General features: G+C 41.7%; 1 protein-coding gene across 1 annotated transcript in view; it reads left to right on the forward strand.

Moving 5' to 3' along the window:
* Positions 1 to 25,397, forward strand: part of MYO16 (myosin XVI) — a 389,767-nt gene that overhangs the window by 87,791 nt on the left and 276,579 nt on the right. The window contains exons 7-8 of the mRNA XM_040267295.1: positions 11,683 to 11,758; positions 14,402 to 14,555. Of these exons, the coding sequence (XP_040123229.1) occupies positions 11,683 to 11,758; positions 14,402 to 14,555 (230 nt within the window). The remainder of the gene's footprint in view (positions 1 to 11,682; positions 11,759 to 14,401; positions 14,556 to 25,397) is intronic.

Raw genomic sequence — 25,397 nt, forward strand, 5'->3', positions numbered from 1 at the left:
TACTGACAAGATATGTTTTTGGTTGAAAGAAAAACTTTACTTTCCAAAGGAGCTTTCCTAAACTACATTCCTCAACACTCTGCATAACGTATTCGGACTCATTGGAGAAATAGTCAAAACCAGAAACAGTCTTTATAGAATGGTCTTAATACTATTTTTTTTAACATTATATAGTCCTTTTCAGTGTACAGGTTTCCTGAGTCTGTAATAATTGTGTTTGTTTTCTGCAGTTAGCAGATTTAAAGAAAAATAACATTTTATATTTTATTTTCCTTAATAAATTATATTTCATTGTAACAAATGAAGGATGATAGCAGAGTTCTTTCTCTGAATTGACTCTCAGTTGATTGATTCTCAATTGATTATCTATAGCTAATATATCTTAGGGACTTCCCTGGTGGCTCAGATGGTTAAGTGTCTGTCTATAATGGGTTCAATCCCTGGGTCAGGAAGATCCCCTGGAGAAGGCAATGGCAATCCACTCCAGTACTATTGCCTGGAAAATCCCATGGACAGAGGAGCCTGGTAGGCTATAGTCCATGTGGTCGCAAAGAGTTGGACACTTCACCTCACCTCAATATATCTTGAGTTACTATTGCACAAACTAACTTCTCACTAGGTTATGACTTACCATGAAGAAGAAATACAATTTTATTTAATTGTTGTGAGTGAATGTAATTCAGCAGTATTCATAATAATTTGTTAATGTTAAAGTTGATTTTTTAAAAGATATACAATATGTTGTGTTAGGGAAAGTCTTAGTATTAATAGTATAAAATATAACTTAGGTTACATGTATATGAAGATTTGAGCTAAACTTCTTGATGTCCAAGCATTAGTTTGGTGTTAGGGAGAGTCTCAGTATTAATAGTATAAAATATAACTTAGGTTACATATATATGAAGATTTGAGATAAACTTCTTGATGTTGAAGCATTAGTTTGGTGCAAACTATGTCACTCACTGAATTCATAGTAAGTTAAATCGCCTAGATACTAGCCAATGTGTAGAATATGTATCATACAAGTTGAACCATCCAGTTGTTGAAAACACTGAAATTATTTGCATCTCAGGCATCTTAGGAAAAGTATATTACTTGAGGATATGCCGCTTCCAAACTAATAGGAACACTATTTGCTTTGACAACATTTCCTGTAGAAAAAGATTCATTCATTCAATAAACATTTTTATCATGCTGTTAGTAACACCAGGTCTGTGCTTCTAGCAAGCATGTGTGTGCAAGTGAATGGCTGTGTTGAGGAGCTGAGGCTGGAGGTAGCTAAAAGCATTGGCCTCGGAGTTCCGGCTTTCCAGTTCTCTCGAGATCACAGGAGTCCTGGGGCATCAAAAGTACACCATCGATCTACCAGTAGTCCACCCGAGCACAGCAGCATCCCAGGAGGCGCTAGGGGAGAAGTTCTGTAGAAAATAGAGAAGTGGACTTATAAGCTGGTACTGTTTCCTTGGACACAACTTACTGGCTTGTGCTGAAGAGGTGATGGTCAGTGAATTACCAAAATGTGCCCAAGGTAGTCGGAGATCGCTTCCAGAAGGAACTAAATCGGCAAGTGATGAAATGTCGCAGAGCACTGCGCAAGCTTGAATGCATCATTTGACCCAGCTTTTCACTTTGGCTGACAGGACTTTTAGATATTGGGTCGGGCATCATTTCAGAGTAACTAATTGGTTCCCTTAACCACTTTCATAAGATTATCAATTCTGGGGGAACAGGACTAGATTTAACAACAAAAAAAAAGTTTTTAAAAGACATGTCACTATGGATAGATCTGTTACTAGACATTTAAATGGTTTTATCAGAACCCAGCGTATGTTTTTTGTTTCATTTGCCTTCAGGTCAAATGAAATATTTGGTAGGAGTTGATGTATTCTATTTGCTATGGTATTTTTCAGTTCTGTGATTTCCATTTGGTTCTTTCTTAGAACTGCTGTGTCTTTGAAGAGGTGTTCTGTTTTATAATTCAAGAGAATTTGTAATTGCTTGTTGAAGCATTCTTATGATGCTTGCTTTAAAATCATCGTCAAATAATTTCAGCATCTTTATCTTCATATATGGTGTCAACTGGTTGTCTTTTATCAATCAAGATGTACTCTTCTGATTTTTATTTCACTAGGATGAGTGGTTTTTAGTTGTTTCTTGGACATTTTGACTGTTTCGTTAGGAGAATCTTGGTCCTATGGAAATCTTCTATTTTAGCAAACAGCAGCTCTGTTCAGCTTTAGCATCCAGGTTCCGGGTCTACTTGAGTGGGATGTGGGTCCAGTGATGGTTTAATTTTCAGATCCTTTGAGGTATTATTTTGGTGTGCTTGGTTTACCTGGGTCCCTGGGGTTCTTGCGGGTTTCTTTTCGGTGCCCCAGGAGGCATGGAAGGTGTTTCCTTGGGCCAAGCCGCCCATGTCTCTGGGTAGGATAGGAGAATCTCTATGGAGATAGCAAACTTCCAGGGCTGGGGGCTTTTGATTGTGCCCCTGCCCCCTGCTCACAAGCACCCCCTCCTTAGCCACCCTTGTCTCTCATGGAGGCGGGGTGTCAGTCTCATGGGATACAGAGTGCCTCCCCTGGCACTTACTGTTCGCAGGGTCGTGGTGCCAGCCCCACCTGACATTGTCAGGGCGACATGGTTTGAAAGGTGTGGGAAGCATGTCCCTGCCCTCCAGTTCTGTTGCCGGGTTGGGCTGGAAGCACTGGGCCCAGAGGTGCCCTTCTCTGCTGCGTGTGAGGACACAGACCGCCCTGCCTCCCTGCGGTTCCTCCCCTCCACGGGTGCTGAGCCAGTCCATCTTCCTTCTTCCACTTGTCAGAGTTCTTCAGGGATAGCTTGCTATTTCCCGGGTTTATTGTAATTAGTGGGGAGGACCAGTAAGAAATCAGTCTGAGCTGGTCTGTTTTAAAACAACTGCTTCTGTTTTTTTAAAAAAAATCCTTATTCCTGGAGAAGGAAATGGCAACCCACTCCAGTGTTCTTGCCTGGAGAATCCCAGGGATGGGGGAGCCTGGTGGGCTGCCGTTATGGTGTCGCACAGAGTCCGACACGACTGAAGCGACTTAGCAGCAGCAGCAGCAGCAGCAGCGCTTAGTGTAAGACACATAAGCCCAATAAAAGTGCTGCTTCATTCGCAAAACTTCCTGGAAGTGTTGTCATACAAAAGTCAAGAGACAGAAGAATCATGGATCAATCAGGCAGGGAGCATCAGAGGACATCAGAATTCCACCCCCTTATCTGTCACAGTCCACAACCTTCCTGATCTATGATCCAAAACCTTTCTAGATCTATGCTTTTAGCCTAGAGAAACACAGTCATGAACTTATATGGGAAATATGATTCAATATTTGCATGTAGTTTACGAAAGGAAGACTAATTAAGATGAATGTTATTGTTTCTGTATTTCCCTTGTACTTGCTACATTTCCAACACTCACCATTTATTCATGATTAATGGTAAAGGAATTAAGTTCTTGGCTCATGTACTATTGAAGCCTGACTCAGAGTATTTTGAGCATTACTTAGCTAGCATGCGAAATGAGTGCAATTTGCAATAGTTTGAACATTCTTCAGTGCTGACTTTCTTTGGGATTGGAATGAAAACGGACCTTTTCCAGTCTTGTGGCCACTGCCAAGTTTTCCAAATTTGCTGGCATATTGAGTGCAGCACTTTAACTGCATCATCCTTTAGCATTAGAAATAGCTCAGCTGGAATTCCATCACTTCCACTACCTTTGTTTGTAGTAATGCTTCCTGAGACCCACTTGACTTCGCACTCCAGGATGTCTGGCTCTAGCTGAGTGATGACAGTGAGAACTTCCTGATGTTCAAGCTGGATTTAGAAAAGGCAGAGGAACCAGAGATCAAACTGCCAACATCTGTTGGATCATAGAAAGAGCAAGAGAATTTCAGAAAAACATCTACTTCTGCTTCATTGACTACGCTAAAGCCTTTGACTATGTGGATCACAACAAACTGTGGAAAATTCTTAAAGAGGTGGGAATACAAAACCACCTGACCTACCTCCTGAGAAACCTGCATGTCAAAAAGCAGCAGTTAGAACCAGACATGGAACAATGGACTGGTTCCAAACTGGGAAAGGAGCACCTCAAGGTGGTATATCGTTACCCTGCTTATTTAACGTATATGCCAAGTACCTCATGTGAAATGCCAGGCTGGATGAAGCACAACCTGGAATCAAGGTTGCTGGGAGAAATTTCAATAACCAAAGATATGCAGGTGACGCTACCCTTATGGCAGAAAGTGAAGCTGAGCTAAAGAGCCTCTTGAAGATGAAAGAGGAGAGTGAAAAAGCTGGCTTAAACCTCAGCATTCAAAAACCTAAGATCATGGCATCCAGTCCCATCACTTCATGGCAAATAGATGGGGAAACAATGGAAAAAGTGGCAGACTTTATTTCCCTGGGCTCCAAAATCACTGCAGATGGTGACTGCAGCCATGAAATTCAAAGACGCTTGCTCCTTGCAAGAAAAGCTATGACAAACCTAGACAGCATATTATAAAGCAGAGACATAACTTTGCAACAAAGGTCCATATAGTCAAAGTTGTGGTTTTTCCAGTACTCACATGTGGATGTGAGAGTTGGACCATAAAGAAGGCTGAGCGCCAAAGAATTGATGCTTTTGAACTGTGGTGTTGGAGAAGACTCTTGAGAGTCTCTTGGACTGCAAGGAGATCCAACCAGTCGATCCTAAAGGAAATCAGTCCTGGATATTCACTGGAAGGACTGATGCTAAAGCTGAAGCTCCAATACTTTGGCCACCTGATGCGAAGAGCCAGCTCATTAGAAAAGACCCTGATGCTGGGAAAGATTGAAGTTGGGAGGAGAAGGGAACGACGGAGGATGAGATGGGTGGATGGCATCACCTACTGAGATGCTGAAAGACAGGGTTGCAGAGAGGCAGGCATGACTGAGCAACTGGACAGCGAAAACAGGAGTTAAGAAATGCTTTACAGTTGCTGCATTTTTTCCCCCAAACCAGCTGCACAATATCTGACCCCAACTTTTATGAAACATATTTCTCCTTTTGGGGATTCCTGATTTTCCTTCTATTTCTCAGACACTGCCCCACACCCCAACACACTTGCAGGGTATTCTGCACGTCTCAGGGATTAAAGCAGCTTCATGCTGAGGACTTCCAGGGCCTCTCACTGGCTCTGGGCACCTTCCATCCCTCGTTGGCGGTGTGAGCCTGACCACACTCACCGAGTCTGCCTGCCTAGAGCCTGGCCCCAGCCAGGGTCTTCAATCAGTGAGAACCATCGCCTTTTGGTTACGTAGCTCAGAAGAGTGGGGAGGACTACGGAGGCAAACGTATCAGACAGTCAGGGAGCCAGTGTCCAAGTCAGCTGATCCAGCTGCTAGCTTCACACAGACGTGCGGCCCAAAGTTCTCCAAAAGTGGCCATTGATGGTGTGCACATGAGGCAGATTTTAAACAAAGTCGTCTCACCTTTATCCTCTGCATCTCTGGAAAGTGACTCACTCTTGATTCAGAGTTTTCTAAATCCTTAAACACTTTGATACTAAGGATAGGGTCTGACAATCATCCGTCTTTTCCATTTTAATCCATTAAAGCTACGCGAATGGAGTCGCCCCCAGAAGATAGGACCCAGCATAGCAGAGCTTGTCTGCATTGCCCTGTGGGCTTTCCTGGTGTCCAGCAGAGTCACTGAAGCACCTGAATGGCCGGATCTATCAGCCCAGAACCAGAAGCTGAGCGCTGGCCCTGAGTCATAGAGCAGGGCTTTGCTATCAGAATACAAAACTCCAAACCCAAAATACTCTTCCTTGATTTAGATCCAAGAAACAACCGAGACTTATGTTAATAGAGGATTCTGAGCAGATTGCATCTCAATTATTTTGTCAAGAAAATAACCGTACGATATTTTAAAAACTTGTTCACCCATAAAAATACCATTTAATATTCATTTTGGGAATTAGTATTACTTTCAAAAGAGGTATTATCTGGATATCAGTTTATATGCACAGGAGATTTATACTCTCTAAGGAAGTAAATAAATACATCTCAGTTGAGTGGAAAAGTGTTTTAGAAAGCCTCACATTTTGGAGAGACTAATTATATTTTTACAGATGTTCATAGCCACTTCAGTTTCTTATAAATGACTTACAAATATGGAGAAAGCAGTCCATAATTTATAAAAATATTATAATTGATGTGTGTACCAGGATTTATAACTGACATGTATACATATTTTAAATCTTGCCTTTATAAATATATTAACTTTTCCAGTGAGAAAAATAATAGATGCCTATTCTTGTCTAAAACTAAGAATTGAATAAGTTATGTTAGCAATAAGTCCTTTGATTTTACAATTTTTATGATTTGTACATAAAATGGAATTTGCTTCTAGCTTTGTATATATTTTTAGTGTTTATAATAAGATTGGCAATCCTGAAACAAAAGATAAAATAATCATACAAATGTTATATCCAGATCTCCTTCCCTTCAAAATTATTTGTATCACACATCTGAGTAGCTTGATGGTCAAAGGAGTTATTTGTAGTCTCAAATACATTTTACCCAATTACATAAGAATTGAGACATATTCAGAGTTTTTTTTCCCTTTAGGTATTTATTTTTCCATTGGAAAAAACTGAAAACGCTCTCTGGTCTTCCTCCTACCACTCTGAGCATCAAGCATTGGTCCATCCTAGGTTCCCTGTCTTCTCAGTGTGTCCATGTCTTCAGAGAACCTCACGCTTGCAGCTGCAAATACTCGCCATGATCATGGCCCCCAAAGCCTTCTCTTGAGTTTCCCGACGCATGAGAACCCCCACCCAGTGGGTCATCTCTGTCAGCCTGTCCTCGACTTCACCTTTGGTACAAAGGGAATCACCCTCTTTTCCGGCCCCGGGCCTGTCACTCCTTCTGTGTTTCATCACTTTTTTATCACAAACCTGGGCGTGGTCATTTTCCTGCCTATGTTGTAACTGGGAAACCACTGCTCCCACAGACTCCTCCCTGGTGAATAGCTTCGAGCTGCCTGAGTTGCCGCCACGGCCGCCCAATCCGTGCATCCTCGGGGTCTGCCCTCGCCCGTGATCCGCATCGTGGTGTCAGGATTAACCCATCAGCCTCCTAGCAGAGTGCCCTGGCTCTCAGCCACTCCACTCTCAGCAGTGGGGCCACAGTGAGATTTCTGCATGGACATATAAACAAAGTATTCAGTGCACCATCCTTTCCATGGCTCGTGACATAAAGTGCCTATTCCGTAACACAGTTCATGAGTCCCCACGCGCCAGGAGTTCTGCTTAACTCTCCTTCATGATTCTTCCTATTCCCCCACCAGCTTGGAGGATGCAGTGAGACTGAACTTCTTTCAATTTCTGGAATAGGCCAGCATGATCACCCTTTGCATATTCTTTGCTTTTCTTAGAAGTGTTGACTGCTTCACCCTTCCCTGTCCTGCAGCACAGCTCGGAGTGGTCACTTCACTGACTGTCTTTCCTACCTTTCTGGGTCCCGTGAGATTCCCCCTCAGGCGCCCTACCTGGCACCTGCATCCATCCCATCGCATCAGTGACCCTGTGTTAGAAATGTCTCCAGCATTTGTCCTTACCGCTCTCCAGCCTGGGAGAACTGAGAGCAATGCTGGTTTCTTGTCTGCAGGGGGCTGGCACAGAACTCTTAGTACTTATTAACGAGAGTCAGGGAAAGTTCTAGTTGTGCAGACGCTTGTCTGTCTCAGTGTGTCCCTGACCACATGTGTGAAGAAAGGGTGGGCGAGCACATACCACGAGAGCCCTGGGCCGGCGGGAGACGTGCTCAGGTGGAGATCCAGCAGACAGCTGGGCATGTGCAGGTGGGGCTGGACACAGAGATTTTCAGTGGACGAGCCAAAGAAACTGCAGAGGATGGAGGGAGAGCCCCAGGAGGGGCAGAACATGGTAGCAGTCTAAAGAGGCCATCGAGGAGTCTGTACACCTGACGGTTTTCAGATGGTCCTGAGTTAAGACACGTTTACTCAGGAAGATGTAGCCTGTGAGCCAGTGACTGGAGGGTATATATAAATTCTGAATTCCCAGAGACCTTTAACATTATAATTTCTCTTTATTAAGTGCAACAATCTCTTTTAGCTTCTGAACCAGGAGCTTGGCTGTCTCTGAACACTCATTTTATTTTTTTACTTTTAAAGAAGTCACTTAAAATGACCATCAAAGAATTAATTTTGGTGAATTTATCCAAACCAAAATATAATTATCTGAGGAATGAGTAAAGTCCATAGCCAGTGTGAATTTAAATTTCAGCTTAAATACATTTTCTATCAGCCACGTAGAGCTTTCTTACACCCACACACACACTCTCAGGCACATGCACGCAGAATGTTGGTCACCTTACTGCCCTTTGATCGTTTCAGTGATTACAAAGCTCCTGTAAGAGTGAAGGTACATCCTTGTTTGGTTCCACACTTTACTGCCCGCATTGAAGTCACTTACCGCCAAGATCTTTTCTGAGGTTAAGACACATGTTCCAGACCACTCTGAAAATGAAATCACCACTGGCCTGCTTAATTTAGTTCTGGAACATGCCTCGTTGATTTCCAAGCGGAAGTGCTCGGGAATTACTGACTTTCAAAAAAAAAAAAAAGGAATGGAATTCCCCAAGCGAGAGAAGCTTCTTCATTCCACAAACGAATGTTTGTTTTTACAGGCCTGAAATAAATGGAAGTGCTTTTTGTTGTTAAAGATTTTCATGTAGGAAACCATTTGCTTTGACAACTTAAATGCTCTCTGCAGGTACAGGGGAAGCTGTGGAGGGAGGTAGTTTGTTTTCTCTCTGGAGTGCCGTGAAGAGTGAATTGAATTTAGAAAATGCAGAGTGATTGTTAGACTCTCCGACAATCTGACATTTTCGCGGAGACGTAAAAGCCTTTAGGTGCTGCCGTTTTTTCCAAGTTGTGAAAATCAAGAGTGATCTTACTTAGCTCTTGGCTTTGCATTTCTGTCTTTCCTTTCTCCTGTTCTTCTCTTCCACTTTCCCTTCCTCTCTCACTCCACTCTGTTCTCTCCGCCCCCCATCCTTTCCTCCCAACCTCCCTTCCTTTCTTATGGTTGAAAAGCAAGCAAATCTCTCTCATTGTTAATATAAAACAAAACTCTTTCCTAACCTACTTTAATGTCCTGGGACCCTGCTCTATGTATTATATCTTTTCAGATTTCAAGAGAACATCCGTATCTTAGTAAACTGTGTATATTTGGAAATAAAAATAAATCCTAGATAGAAGCAGTCTGCTGTAACATGATTTAAGTGTTACTGTTATAGTTTATGTCCTGTAAAGCCACACCCTGATTTGGGATGGACCTATGGGAAAGCTAGCAAGGGGACAGACTATTTAGAATGTCGTTCATTTCCTAATGAGAGCACTAACAAGATCAGTAAGTGGTGGGTGGGGAAAACTTGGGAATGTTTGGACAGAGTGCTTGCATGGGTGGAGAATGACCCGCAAGTGTTGCAAAAACAACAAAGCCACAGACCAGAAAGCCAGCCCCCTTCTAATCAATATAATAAACCAAGAAACGGAAGAACAAAGTTAGGAAAAGAAAGAATAAAAATTCCAAAGGAATCTCCCAAAATTAAAAAAAAAACTAGAATCATTAAATTGTTCACAGTATTTCATTAAAAGCATAAAATATATAGAAATCTTTTTTCAAAAGATGCATAAGATTTATACATTAGAAACTATTTAACAATATAAATATGAAACAATATAATAAAAGCTAAAGGAGGTCTAAATAAATGGGGCAGTAAGCCATATTCATGTATTGAGATGAATATTATTGAGATGCTGTTACTGACCCTTTCAAATCTGGCCCCAGAAAGGATCCTCCTGCCTACTTCACTCACAGCAATAGAATAGGGTCGAGCAGCTGGGTTCAGAACCAAAGAGGAGCTTCTTTTTTTTTTTTGTTAAGTTAAATAGAGTTGATTTACAATGTTGTGTTACTGTCTGGTGTATAGCAAAGTGATTCAGTGGCACATGTTTACTGACTTTAGTATTCTTTTCCACTATGGTCTATTATAGGATGTTGAGTATAGTCCCCTATGTGGAAGCTTTATTCTCTGATCAGAGGACGGAGAGGTATGGGCAGGGCTGGTTTATGGGGATCTCTCGGTAGTGGGGGGGAGGAGTTCGGGGTGAGCACAGTCGCTTTGCTCACGGCTCCAATGCCAAGTGAAGATTTCTGCACATAGCCTATCACCACCGCCATCTTGAACAAGGCATGCACCAAGAGATATACCCTAGAGTATTTTTAACAACATTATTTGTAAGTATAGATGAATGATTGCAGTGGCTTGAATGTCCACCAAGAGGAAGGTGGCTAAATTGTGATATGTTTGTACAATGCAATTCTGTGCAGCCAAACAAAGGAATGAAGGGTTGTTAAACCCATCCCCTCCTAGGATGCTCAGAAATGCAGTATTAATTCTTGAAAGTAAAAGCACAGAAGAATTCATACATCAGGACTTTCATTTCTATAAATGTCGAAAACAGATGAAGCTAAGCAATATGTTGATTAGGGGTCCTCCCATACCTAAGGACTCAACCTTCAAAGTAAACATGGTAATTGGTAACACAAAATTCAAGACAGTGGCCAACTCTGGGAAGCAGGAACAGGGATAATTTGGGAGAACACTCGGAAATACCATGAATGACATTTTAAAACTTGAGTGCCTGGGACTCTCTTTGTTATTTGCTCTCTCAGGGGTACATATCCATTATATATACTCTTTGTAAGTATCATATGTCTTATCATAAACTTAAAAAATTATATTAATCTCTCATCAAGGTGCTTTATTCTGATAACTTGAGATGAAGTTCTTCTAATTGTCCAGTGGGACCTTAGGTTCCTGTCAGCCCTAGTGCTGTAATGGATGGAGAGAAATGAGAAGTGTGACTTTCAGGAACTGCTAAAACAAAGCACTTGTTTAGTGGCTAAGTCATGTGTAACTCTTTTTTGTGACTCCGTAGACTGTAGCCCACCAGACTCCTTTGTCCATGGAATTTCCCAGGCAGTGATAATGAAGTGAGTTGCCACTTCCTTCTCCAAAACAAAGCACACTATAACGTATAAACCCTCCCGTGTGTGTCTGTGTGTGTGTGTGTGTGTGTGTGTGCTAAGTCACTTTAGTCATGTCCAACTCTTTGCCACCCCATGGTGTATTCTGCCAAGCAACTCTGTCCATGGGATTTTCTAGGCAAGAATACTGGAGCATGTTGCCATTTCTTTCTCTAAGGGAACTTCCTGACCCAGGGATAGAACTCACATCTCCAGTTTGTCCTGCATTAGAGGTGGATTCCTTATTGCCGAGCCATCAGGGAAGCCCCATTCCCTCCCAAACGATGCCCTAAAATAAACCTGGGAAATGTTAAGTGAACCTTTTCAAATCCTCAATGATTCAACCCTTATTTGATGAATAATATTTTATTTGAATGTGTTAATTGGTGAAACAGTTTGAATGTCATTTTTTTAAAAAAATGAGTAATGACTGGGGCAGAGAGTAAGAAACCTTTGGGGCAGTAGGTCACGCATCCCGCTTCCGTCTGTGCCCCTGGAGGATGGTGGCTGTGGACGCTTTGCCGCTGAAACGCATCCAGCGTAATCGTTACCACTTCAGTTACCTTTCCCGTTTCAGGCGAACCTGGTGAAGCTTCTTCTGATGCATCAGGCAAACCCACACCTCCTGAACTGCCATGAGGAGAAGGCTTCGGGTAAGCCATGAACGTCATACCGGGCCCCTTGCCGTCATCCTGGAGTGGCTGGCCCACCCAGCTACGGCGCGAGTTGGCGTCTCCTGGGATGCTCTGTGAGACGCGCCCCCCCACGCCAGCCAAGCGTGTGTCACTGACTCCTGCTCTCTGCTCTGTTACGGGAGTCGATTAGAGGACAGGTAGCGTTTACAGGGATCGTTGCATTGTACTTCACTGCAGTGTGCTTTTGAAGCTTTAAATTTTCTGGGCAGTGATTCTTGCACCGTCGCTTACTTTAAAATAGATTTTCTAAAATACATGCTTGTTCCTTAGGGTATTTTAAAATGGTAATAGTATTTTTTTTTCTTTCTGCACAAATATTTATACTGCAGGCAATAGAGACTAGTATTACCAACCTAATTTAAAACTTTAACAATCTTAATGTTGCTTATTTTCTAATAAATACCTTTTAGAAGTTTTCTAGAGTTCTTTCTGCCACTCTTTTAAAACCTGAGTGCTACGTTAATTTTCTAATTTTTAAAAGTTGACAATAATGTTACCACCTGTAAGGTGTTTTGTTATATTAAAAAATAAAAGTTCTAAGTAACAAAGATCTAGCAAAAGTAACAAAATGATATAAAATTTTTGAAGGTAATAATTGATCTGAATAGCATAAATATACTTATTCTTCTCATTTTTATTCCTCTAGTGACCTAAAAGCTTGTCATGCCTGAACTTTCTTATTTCATGTCAATCGCCTTGGGAGTCTCAAGGCGAAGTATGATTACCTGATAAACTTCCAAGTTAAGACGGAATGCTCTGTTTCTTATTTTATTGGAATTAAGTATCATTGTCTAATGTTTATTCATCTTATTTGCTGAAAATAGACTGAAGACTTAACTAACAACTGTAAGGTAGCTTAATAGTTTCAAACTTCAGAATCATGTTAATATTAATGATAGGGTAGTAATCTTACCACTATCTACAAAATTATATGCATAATGGTAAATATTTAAAAAATAAATGGAAATTTGTAGCTTTTCCCATCCCTTTTCCAAACATTTTTATTGGAAATGCAAGTCACATCCTCTGTTACCTCTAGTTCTAATAGAAGATGACATTTTTTCAGGATTGTAATTCTGGCATTTTCCCCGGAGAATAGTGTATATGATTGACCTCAGACTGCAGGGACCCCTGTCTATCACACTTTGACCTTTCAGGTCTAGTATCAACTTGCCAAAAGAGAGAGGCCCAAGGCGATTGACAGGGACAGTCCTGGAGCCCCGGGAGTGACTACCCTGCTGGTCTAGACTCACCCCTGCCCGCCATGGGCCTTGTGTCTGATGAGTCTCAGACAGTTTTGCCTGCATCGCTCACGCAGCATCTAGCATCTGCGTAATCCATTTTCCATGCCATGTTGATCACAGGGGACATTGTGATGGGAGCCTAGTAGATTCTTAGTAAACACTTGCTGATTGCATGAAAATACTTCTCACACACACGAGGGACCGAGGCTTCAAGGCAGTGAGAAGCTTCAAGTAGACACAGGAAAGATGGCATCTCATGCAACTGTAAGAGGGAGGAGTTGGATAGTAGTGAGCTAGACACCCATTTCGGCTGAGCACAGAAAAGTCATTTCCTCACTGCTGCATTCTGTTCTTGCTATTTTGTATTCTTTGAATTTGGAATGAACCCATGAAGGATTGTCTAGGGGATAAAGGCAGTTTGACATAGCGCTGTTTCTTGGTACAGAAATAATCTCCCGAGATGAGGGCTCTGAGCTGTCTCCTACTCATTACACAGGAATGATTTAATCTAAAGCAAACGATGATCAAATCCTGGCTTAAATATCTTCTTGCAGTAGCTGAGTTACTTCACCCAGCCTGTAAAGCCATGTAACTCAAGTTCATGGACGCGGGGGGTTACACAATTTAGTCGTGAGGGTCCAAAAGGAGCAGCTGTGGCCAGCACGTTTCTAATTGTTATTAATGTGACTTTTCCTTCAGGATGTGCTGATTTTCCGTTTCAGTTGCTAACAAGCGTAAATCTGATTAATGCGCATCTATAGTGCTGCCCGAGAATGTTCGGATGCTGCTGTTAATGTGTGAATTGTAGGGAAATATGATTATTTTTATTTCTTATTGAAAGTGAAAACAAGGCTATGGAGAGAGGCCAGACCCAGTGTTTTTTAAAGGCGCAACCGAGTACTTACTTGTTCATCTGCCCACTTAGCAGAATGCCTGGAGAATGCCCACTGCATGTTTTATAAGCGCCCAGTTGTTGGGAGGGTTCAGCTCTATTCCTCTCTTGACTCATATGCACCAGGATGAAGGGAGATTCTCATAGAGGAAAACCGACTTTAAGTTCTGTCAAACCCAGCTTCTCAGTGATTTCGCATTTTACCCGTGACCACCCCGTGAATATTATTTTTATATTTGTTCTTTTCATTTGTAATTAAATATGCCACTCACTGATGTACCATGGAATGGTCTTTTAAAGTGGTGATGCTGCCATTGTATTCCCACTGTGGACTTTTCAGCTTTTTCCTTTTGCTTCGTGTGTAGATAAGTCATAGCATGGTAAGCGTAGCAGGGTCATTGAAAGGGAGTGGTTTCCTGTGACGTCAGCACTCACTGGCTGCGATCGCCTCTTGGTTTCTTGCAGATGTTGCCGCAACGGAGTTGATTGAGGAAATGCTGCTGAAGGCCGAGTCTGCCTGGGAAGGAAAAACGCAGGCGTCTCTCTGTGTTCAGACCATGGCCCAAGAGGACCCTTATGAAGAGATCGTCCCTGACCTTCCGGTCCTTCCCAGCAAGCTGTGAGTGCCTCCTCCCCGATCATAAAGCCATGGACCTCACTCCCGAGGGCTCAGTCTTCCCCCTTGGTCATCCTCTGTAGTCACCTGTCATCCTTCAGTGAACGTTAAGCCTGTCTCTCAGCCAAAGGTTAGGGCCTGCCTGTCAGTGTTTGCTGAACGACACTTTTGGACAGTAAATAAGGCAGCATGAAGCCCCCGATTTTTAAACATTACCATCTCAGTCCTTCGTTCAGTTTGTCTGCATGAGACCAACGATAGTATTTTTAAGTACATTCCATAGTTCTAACTAAACCAAAAACTATCTAACGAGAAACCAAGAGATTTCCAGGAACTCTCATCACGGCTAAATTTCCTCAAGTAGGGAATGTTACTACAAGTGAAGTGAAGTCACTCAGTCACGTCTGACTCTTTGCGACCCCATGGACTATATAGTCCATGGAATTCTCCAGGCCAGAATCCTGGAGTGGGCAGCCTTTCCCTTCTCTGGGGGATCTTCCTGACCCAGGGATCAAACCCAGGTCTCCCACATAGCAGGCGGATTCTTTACCGGCTGAGCCACAAGGGAAGCCCTGGAATACTGGAGTGGGGAGCCTATCCCTTCTCCAGGGGATCTTCCCGACCCAGGAATCAAACCAGGGTCTCCTGCACTGCAGGCGGATTCTTTACCAACTAAGCTATGAGGGCATTAATACAAATAGTCACTGTTTTCTGTCTTAAGTATAAAACTAATGATTTCTTACTATCTAAAGTATGTCCTAAAGACTGACCCTTGCTATAAACGAGGTGAGACTTAAAAACATTATGCTCAGTGAAGAAAGTCAGACACAGGAGGCCACATAGTGTATTACTGAATATAATGAAATGCCTGGAATTAGCAAATGCATCGAGACAGAAGGTACATTAGTAGTTGGATGAGCGGGGTGAGGGGAAGATGGGAAGTAATTCTGAATGGGTATGGGGTTTCTTTAGGGAAATGATGGAAACTTTCTGAAAGTAGATGAGATGGTTACACGCATTTGTGAATGTGCTAAAAAGCACTGACTTGTACTCCGTGAAAGTGTGAATTTTGTGCTATGTGGATTATATCTCAATAAGATAAATGCACGAGGAAAAAATATTTCAGGCTGAAAGGGAAAATCTGCGGCATACAAGCAGTGGGACCTTGAGGAAGGTGCTTCCCATCTCCAAATCTGTTTTGTCAGGCAATGGAGATTAAGTCTAATGTTAAGACTTTCTTCGGGGATAAAATCGAAAATTATATTGAAGAGCAACTCAAGTGACAGATAGACTTGTCTAGTTTAACAACTAAGCCATTTTGTAAAATTTCTTTTAGCATTCATGATTGTACCTTTGTAGTGTTAGAAATAAATATGAACTGGAATAAACAGACAGGATGACAATAACTAGGTACAGTTATGTTTTAAGGCAGAAATTCTTAATTTCTATAATTGACTTTCAGACCTTGTTTAAGTGTGGGAAGGAAAAATGTGGACATCTGAAGTCTCCTCTATAAAGAAGCCCCTTGGGCAAACTTTGGGAGATAGTAAGGGACAGGGAAGCCTGGCGTGCTGCAGTCCATGGGGTCCCAAAGAGTCAGACACCACTGAGCGGCTGAACAAAAACAACCTCCGCTATAAAGAAGCCACAGATACTATGAATGAGAACACTTTCTTTAAAGCTGGTAAATGCGTGTATTTTTTAGAGAAAAATTAAGACTGGCTGTTGATTTTTATCACAGTTTCACAGTAGTGATTGATTTGGGCAACAATTTACTGAGCTACGTTGGGACATTTTCAAGTAGAGGCCATGTATGAAGTCAGTCAGACAACTGACATGATTGACAGGAAACAGAAATGTATTTCTTTAAAAATCTCTTAGGCGTCATTTACAAAGCAGCATTTCTCTCCTAAACAGTAGGCCGGGAGTCAGTGGTTACAACACCCAGCATTTGGGGAGGGTTTGGATCTCTGTCTGTCTTTTCTCCTCACCGTTGCTGAGATCTTCTGCAAGCTTCCCTCCTATTTTTCCCCTTTCTTTATTTTTCCCAAGACAGATCAGGGCATATTCATTGATAGGAGAAGCATAGAGTTGTAAAGAACATAAAACATCTTCTCTCCTCCATATAATCTACAGTTTTTCTTCTATAATTTTTTCTTCTCCAATTTTTCATCTCTAGTCCTCATTATAAAGATTTAACAAATAAACACTCATCTGAATTATAGTTGCCCATCTTTCTTCATCATTTAAAACCCCAGCTTCCTATTTCCTTTTTAAAAAAATAATTTATTTTAATTGGAGGCTAGTTACTTTACAATGTTGTGGTAGTTTTTGCCATGCATTGACATGAATCAGCCACGGGTGTACATGTGTCCCCCGCTCCAAAGACCCCCCCACTTCCCTCCCCATCCCATCCCTCTGGGTTGTCCCAGTGCACTGGCTTTGAGGGCCCTGTTTCATGCGTCAAACTTGGACTGGTCATCTACTTCACATATGGTAATATACATGTTTCAATGCTCTTCTCTCAAATCATCCTGCCCTCACCTTCTCCCAGAGTCCAAAAGTCTGTTCTTTATATTTGTGTTTCTTTTGCTGTCTTGCACATAGGTTTGTCATTACCATCTTTCTAAATTTCATAAATATGCATTAATATACTGTGCACAAGGTGAAGGCACCCCACTCCAGTCCTCTTGCCTAGAAAATGCCATGGACAGAGGAGCCTGGTGGGCTGCAGTCCATGGGGTCATGAAGAGTCCGACACTGCTGAGCGACTTCACTTTCACTTTTCACTTTCATGCATTGGCGAAGGAAATGGCAACCCACTCCAGTGTTCTTGCCTGGAGGATCCCAGGGACGATGGAGCCTGGTGGGCATACACACCGAAGAAACCAGAATTGAAGGAGACCTGTGTAGCCCAACGTTCACCGCAGCACTGTCTATGGGGTCGCACAGAGTCGGACACGACTGAAGCGACTTAGCAGGAGCACACTGTATTGGTGTTTTTCTTTCTGGCTTACCTCACTCTGTATAATATGCTCCAGTTTCATCCACCACATTAAAACTGACTCAAATGTGTTCTTTTTAATGGCTGAGTAATACTCCAATGTGTATATGTACCACAGCTTTCTTATCCATTCATCTGCCAATGGACATCTAGGTTGCCTCCATGTCCTGGCTACTGTAAACAGCGCTGTGATGACCATTGGGCTACACGTGTCTCCTTCAATTCTGGTTTCTTCGGTGTGTATGCCCAGCAGTGGGATTGCTGGGTCATAAGGCAGTTCTATTTCCAGGTTTTTAAGGAATCTCCATACTGTTCTCCATAGTGGCTGTACTAGTTTGCATTCCCACCAACAGTATAAGAGGGTTCCCCTTTCTCCACACCCTCTCCAGCATTTATTGTTTGTAGACTTTTTTGATAGCAGCCTTTCTGGCTGATGTGAAATGGTACCTTACTGTGATTTTGATTTGCATTTCTCTGATAATGAGTGATGTTGAGCATCTTTTTGTATGTTTGTTAGCCATCTCTATGTCTTCTTTGGAGAAATGTCTGTTTAGTTCTTTGGCCCATTTTTTGATTGGGTCATTTATTTTTCTGGTATTGAGCTGTATGAGCTGCTTGTATATTTTTGAGATTAATTCTTTGTCAGTTGTTTCATTTACTATTATTTTCTCTCATTCTGAAGGTTGTCTTTTCACCTTGCTTATAGTTTCCTTCAATATGCAAAAGCTTTTAAGTTTAATTAGGTCCCATTTGTTTATTTTTGCTTTTATTTCCATTACTCTGGGGAGGTGGGTCATAGAGGATCCTGCTGTGATTTCTGAGCAAGCAAGTGAGTGTTCTGCCTATGTTTTTTTCAGAATTTTATAGTTTCTGGTCTTGTATTTATATCTTTAACCCACTTTGAGTTTATTTTTATAAATGGTGTTAGAAAGGATTCTAGTTTCATTCTTCTACAGGTGGTTCACCAGTTTTCCCAGCATCACTTGTTAGATTGTCTTTTCTCGGTTGTAAATTTTTGCCTCTTTTATCAAAGATAAGGTGTCCATAGGTGCTTGGATTCATCTCTGGGCTTTCTGTTTTGTTCCATTGAACTATATTTCTGTCTTTGTGCCAGTACCATACTGTCTTGATGACTGTAGCTTTGCAGTATAGTCTAGAGTCAGGAAGGTTGACTCCTCCAGTTCCATTCTTCTTTCTCAAGATTGCTTTGGCTATTTGAGGTTTTTTGTGTTTCCATACACATTGTGGAATTATTTGTTCTAATGCTGTGAAAAATACCTTTGGTAGCTTGATAGGGGTTGCATTGAATCTATAGATTACTTTGGATAGTATATTCATTTTCACTATACTGATTCTTCTGATTCATGAACACGGTATACTTATCTGTCTGTTTGTGTCATCTTTGATTTCTTTTGGCTTTCCTGGTGGCTCAGAGGATAAAGTGTCTGCCTGCAATGCAGGAGACCTGGGTTTGATCCCTGGGTTGGGAAGATACCCTGGAGAAGGAAATGGCAACCCACTCTAGTATTGTTGCCTGGAGAATCCCATGGACAGAGGAGCTTGGTGGGCTACAGTCCATGGGGTCACAAGAAGTCAGACACAACTGAATGACTTCACTCACTCACTTGATTTCTTTCATCAGTGTTTTATAGTTTTCTATATATAGGTCTTTTGTTTGTTTAGGTAAATTTATTCCTATGTATTTTATTCTTTTTGTTTCTTTAATTTCTCTTTCTGTTTTCTCATTGTTAGTATAGAGGAATGCAAGGGATTTCTGTGTATTAATTTTGTATCCTGCAACTTTCTTTATTGATTGGCTCTAGTAATTTTCTGGTGGTGTCTTTAGGGTTTTCTATGTAGAGGATTGGGGAAGGCAATGGCAAACCACTCCGGTACTCTTTCCTGAAGAATCCCAGGGACAGAGGAGCCTAGTGGGCTGCCGTCTATTGGGCTCTCACAGAGTCAGGCACGACTGAAGCGACTTAGCAACAGCAGCAACAGCAGCATGTTGGGGATCATGTCATCTGCAAGCAATGCGAGTTTCACTTCTTTTACAATCTGAATTCCTTTCATGTCTTTTTCTTCTCTGACTGCTGTAGCTAAAATTTCCAAAACTATGTTGAATAGTAGTGGTGAGAGTGGGCACCCTTGTCTTGTTCCTGACTCTGGAGGAAATGTTTTCAATTTTTCGCCACTGAGGATAATGTATGCTGTGGATTTATTGTAGATGGCTTTTATTATGTTGATGTATGTTCCTTCTTTGCCTGCTTTCTGGAGAGTTTTTATCATAAATGGGTGTTTAATTTTGCAAAGGCTTTCTCTGCATCTATTGAGATAATCATATCTCAAATTAAAATTTCTCAATTTATTAATGTGGTGTATCACATTGATTGATTTTCAAATATTGAAGAATCCTTGCTTCCCTGGGATAAAGCCCACTTGGTTATGATGTATGATCTTTTTAGTATGTTGTTGGATTCTGTTTGCTAGAATTTTGTTGAGGCTGCCATCACCCTAATACCAAACCAGACAAAGAAAGAAAACTACCTTTTGCTTCAGAGGAAAGGTAGAATGAACAAGCCAACTTTGCAATAGAAGAGGAAAGAGGATTTTTGCATCTGTGTTCATCAGTGATACTGGCCTGAAGTTTTCTTTGTCTGGTTTTGGTATTAGGGTGATGGCAGCCTCAACAAAATTCCAGCTCACAGTCCTGGCCATCTTCTGTGAAATCGCTTTCCGAACAGAGATGCCCATGCGATTAGAACAAAACGGGGCCACTGTTTTCCATCTGTCCACCGTCTTATCCACCCAACCCTTTGACTCAGTTCAGTCTGAGCATCTAAAATCCAATGATGCTATTTAAGTATAAGGATGGAGGCTTTGAGCCAGCCTAACCTCTGTTCCTGGTTGGTAAACATACCAATATACTAGGAGGATAATGTGCCCTTGCTCCATGGAAAGAGGGCACTGGACTTGAGTTCAGGGCCCTCCAAGACCTTACTGTGTGTGTCTGTTTGTCCTGAACTGTATACTTCATGATGAAGCTGTAATATTGGGTTGGCCAAAAAGTTGGTTTGGGATCTTATGGAAAAACCCAAATGAACTTTGTAGCCATGCAGTACTAAGTAAAAGGCTTTCTTGAGTCATCCCAGGGAATCATCTAACCTGAGAAAGATTGAGGGAACACCTGAATTTGTAGCTAGTTGGCTCCAAAGCAGGTGGCCTGGGAATGCCCAGATTTGTGGCTGACATCCGAAGTGGGACTGACTTGCTGAGGACGGTGCCCTTACCTTGGGGGTTCATGCTGACTCTAGGTGGTCCATCCGTGTCAGAAACACACTGTAGTACAACACAGGATGATGCGGGTGGCCCGTGTCTTGTGGGCTTGTTCTCGATGACTAAGCGACTGTGTAACTCTTGAGATATTCAGAAACTCCCTTTGTAATGCACAGACCTTCTGGATTCAACTTACTTTAATTTAAGAGATTTCTTAAAAGTTTCTTTGCTGATAACTGTTGCTGCTAAGTCGCTTCAGTCACGTCTGACTCTGTGCGACCCCATAGACGGCAACCTACCAGGCTCCGCAGTCCCTGGGATTCTCAAGGCAAGAACACTGGAGTGGGTTGCCATTTCCAACTCCTCTAAGATGAATGAGACTACTCACAGATGAATGTCTTAAAAACAGTATTATTTCAAATCCAAACACAAGTGACACATTGAAATTTTTATTTTTGTTTTAGAGACAAGTGATATTTTACCAAAGTTTTTTTAAGTGTAGGTTTTTCTTACAAAACCTAAAGTCAATTTTTTGTTGTTGTTTTTTTGTGGGGGAGAGGAGGGCGTCAACAATAGCAATTAGTTGAAAAAGTTTCCAAGAAATGTTTCATTCTACATTAATCTTTGGTTCATGATTCTATTTCATTGATGCAGAAGAACTCCAATTCCCTATAATACATAATTTATGTAGCTATGTTCCTAAGATTAAAATTGGGAACTATCTACTTGGTCCATTACTTTAACCATCAAGATAACTGAATCACACATGCCATTTCTCCACATTTGTTTCTATTAGGTTTTCTTCCCTTATGGGCCAAACGTATCTCAATATAGTCCATTTTATTTGTTCTCTTTAGTTTTCTAAAACCGCCTGAGTTATAATGGGCGGTAATTGCTGCCTTCATTCGTTTTATGATATTCCTGTTTCATTTTCAGAAATAGAATCCCAGTTCCTACAGGCACATTTGCTCTGCATGAGATGCTTTTTATGTTTATAAAAATAAGTAAGTCTTGAGTGAATCCAGTCGAGTTCAGAAATTGGCTGTGTGCTGGTGTAGTCCCATCTAATTTCTTCCACAGTCGACTTAAATTCACCTCTCCTGCATTAATCTAAAGTACCCTTGGATGGTAGCTCTTTCATTTTCTTTATGTGTATGGAGGCTGCCTTACCAAAAGCCTTCTTTTAGAAAGTAAATTATTTAATCCTGTTTTTTATTTCTCACTGATGAATGTCTAGCCATAATTTTTTTTTGTAATCAGAACACTTTTTCATTGAAGAAAATATGGAGAGTGTAGAATAATACATAGAGGTATGACAGTAATCCCTTGTTGGCATCAAAGAAAAAGTGCACCAGAAAAGTCAGTAAATACTTAATTCAAGAGGATGGCAGATCCGCCGGATGAGGAAATGGCAAACCCATTCCGTTATTCTTTCCTGGGAAATTCCATGGATAGAGGAGCCTGGCGAGCTGCAGTCTAGGGGGTCACAAAGAGTGGTACACGATGAGTCGCTGAGCACACACATGTGCATGGCAGTAGGGAAGAGAGATTGAGAGTAAAGGCCAGAAAGCTTGTTAGTGCTGGGCTTAGAGGAAAGGTGCTGGAAGTTAACCAGAGCTGGTCGGAGTGATGAGGCATGAGTTTGCTCGCTGGTGTTTATGGAAGTCAGGCTCCTGCTCTCTGGCAGTGACAGGGAGACCAGGGGCCATCTGTCATGACGACTGCATCTCAGAAGGGTGGCTGTCAGTTCCTGCAGGCAGAACCCTGGGCTGTAAGCCTGGGCGTACGTGGGTGCTAAGTCACTTCAATCGCGTCTGACTCTTTGTGACTCTACGGATCATAGACTGCCAGGCTCCTCTGTCCATGGGATTCTCCAGGCAAGAATACTGGAGTGGGCCGCCATGCCCTCCTCCAGGGGACCTGTACTGGGGAAGCCATTCTTCCCAGGAACTGAACCGTGTCTTTAGCTTCTCCTGCCTTGGCCACCTGGGAAGCCCTTGGAAGCACGTCTCAAAGGCAGGCAGAGAAAACAAAACCATAATCTTAAGATCTTTAAAGTAAGTTCTCTAAGAAGTGAAGGGTCAGGGGTCCAGAGCAGGGAGAAGCTCCGTTGGAATGAGAGGAGTGTTACTGCCTTCTTCAGCATGAGTCCATCTTTTTGATGCAAACTGCTATTCACTGGGGATTTCTTCATGTTTCTTGTTTATGAAGTTGAATTATTCTTTCTATATAATTGCAACTTATTTTTTAAATTAATCTTATATCAAATATTTTGCCATAATTTATAAAGGTTTCATGAGCATTAAAATACCAACGATTATTTTAAGTCTGTCTTTTTCTAAAAGAATAGAATTTTAATATATGTTTATATTCTACAAATGGGTAATCAGTGAAAAGCTAAATATATAGACATTAACATTAGGATGCTATTGTTAACCACAGTGATTATGGATAAAATGTGTTCTATTTAAAAAATAGAATAGAAACCTGAAGAAAAATTGTTCCATAGATGTCAAAACATTAACAGATGTCATGAACCTAAGTACATGTTTTTGACTTTCTTACAGAAAATATCAGCCTGCCTAATTAATATGCTGTCTATCAACCCAACCAAATCATTCCAAGGCATTATTCTTACATATATGAGGGTGTTTGTAACTAGCTGCTTATAATTATTGTTGGTAGTAAGTCATAGGGTTTATAACCTGTGATCTTATTGAGTGTATAAATGATATTTTTAAATGTAAGTGAGTGTGTTAACATCATTGAATATTTGGACTTGAAATACACTTAGATATTCTAATTCCTGCATTTGGCAAAGGTGGAACTGAGGCCCAGGGATGCTAAAGGTCTTAGAAGGTCAGGTAGAAACCAAATTGAGGTCAGGACTGACGTAGAATGAGGTCACTATACTCTTCCTGGACCAGACTTTTTTTCAAGTGTACCTTTCAAAGAGCCTTCTATTAACACTGCGATTAGATTTGGGATGTGAAAGAAGTATTTCAGCTGTTTCAGTAAACTCACCAGTTCTTCCTTTTGCGTGCGTGCTCAGTAGCTTCAGTCATGCCTAACTCTTGGTGACACTGTGGACTGTAGCCTGTCAGGCTTCTGTGTCCATGAGATTCTCTAGGCAACAATACTGGAATGAATTGCCATGCCCTCCTCTAGGGGATCTTTCCAACTCAGGAATCAAACCCACTTCTCTCCTGTGTCTCCTGCATTGCAGGCAAATTCTTTACCACTGAGCCACGGGGGAAGCCCCATCTTCCATTTCAGTCACTTCAGTCGTTCACTCGTGTCCAGCTGTTTGCGACCCCATGGACTGCTGCAAACCAAGCCTCCCTGTCCATCACCAACTCCCAGAGTTTACTCAAACTCAGGTCCAGTGAGTCCGTGATGCCATCCAACCATCTCATCCTCTGTCGCCGCCTTCTCCTCCTGCCTTGAATCCCTCCCAGCATCAGAGTCTTTTCGAATGAGTCAGCTCTTCGCATCAGGTGGCCAAAAGATTGGAGTTTCAGCTTCAGCATCAGTCCTTCCAATGAATATTCAGGACTGATTTCCTTTAGGATGGACTGGTTGGATCTCCTTGCAGTCCAAAGGACTGTCAAGAGTTTTCTCCAACACCACAGTTCAAAAGCATCAGTTCTTCAGTGCTCAGCTTTTTTTATAGTCCAACTCTCACATCCATACCTAAATACTGGAAAAACAATAGCTTTGACTAGATGGACCTTTGCTGGCAAAGTAATGTCTCTGTTTTTTAATATGCTGTCTGCTTTGGTCATAACTTTTCTTTGAAGGAACAAGCATCTTTTAATTTCACGGCTGCAGTTACCATCTGCAGTGATTTTGGAGCCCCCCAAAATAAAATCTCTCAATGTTTCCATTGTTTCCCCATCTATTTGCCATGAAATGATGGGACCAGATGCCATGATCTTCGTTTTCTGAATGTTGAGCTTTAAGCCAACTTTTCCACTCTCCTCTTTCACTTTCATCAAGAGGCTCTTTAGTTCTTCTTCACTTTCTGCCATAAGGGTGATCATCTGCATATCTGAGGCTATTGATACTTCTCCCAGAAATCTTGATTCCAGCTTGTGCTTCTTCCAGCCCAGCGTTTTTCATGATGTGCTCTGCATATAAGTTAAATAAGCAGGGTGACAGTTTATAGCCTTGACGTGCTCCTTTTCCTATTTGGAACAGTCTGTTGTTCCATGTACATTTATAACTGTCGCTTCCTGACCTGCATACAGATTTCTCAGAAGGCAGGTCAGGTGGTCTGGTATTCCCATCTCTTTCAGAATTTTCCACAGTTTGTTGTGATCCACACAGTCAAAGGCTTTGGCATAGTCAATAACGCAGAAGTAGATGTTTTTCTGGAACTCTGTTGCTTTTTCCATGATCCAGCAGATGTTGGCAATTTGATCTCTGGTTCCTCTGCCTTTTCTAAAACCAGCTTGAACATCTGGAAGTTCATGGTTCACATACTGTTGAAGCCTGGCTTGGAGAATTTTGAGCATTACTTTGCTAGCGTGTGAGATGAGTGCAATTGTGCCGTAGTTTGAGCA

This window comes from Oryx dammah, unplaced genomic scaffold (genome assembly GCF_014754425.2).
Source record: "Oryx dammah isolate SB20612 unplaced genomic scaffold, SCBI_Odam_1.1 HiC_scaffold_24, whole genome shotgun sequence".
In the NCBI taxonomy this organism is placed as follows: Eukaryota; Metazoa; Chordata; class Mammalia; order Artiodactyla; family Bovidae; genus Oryx; species Oryx dammah.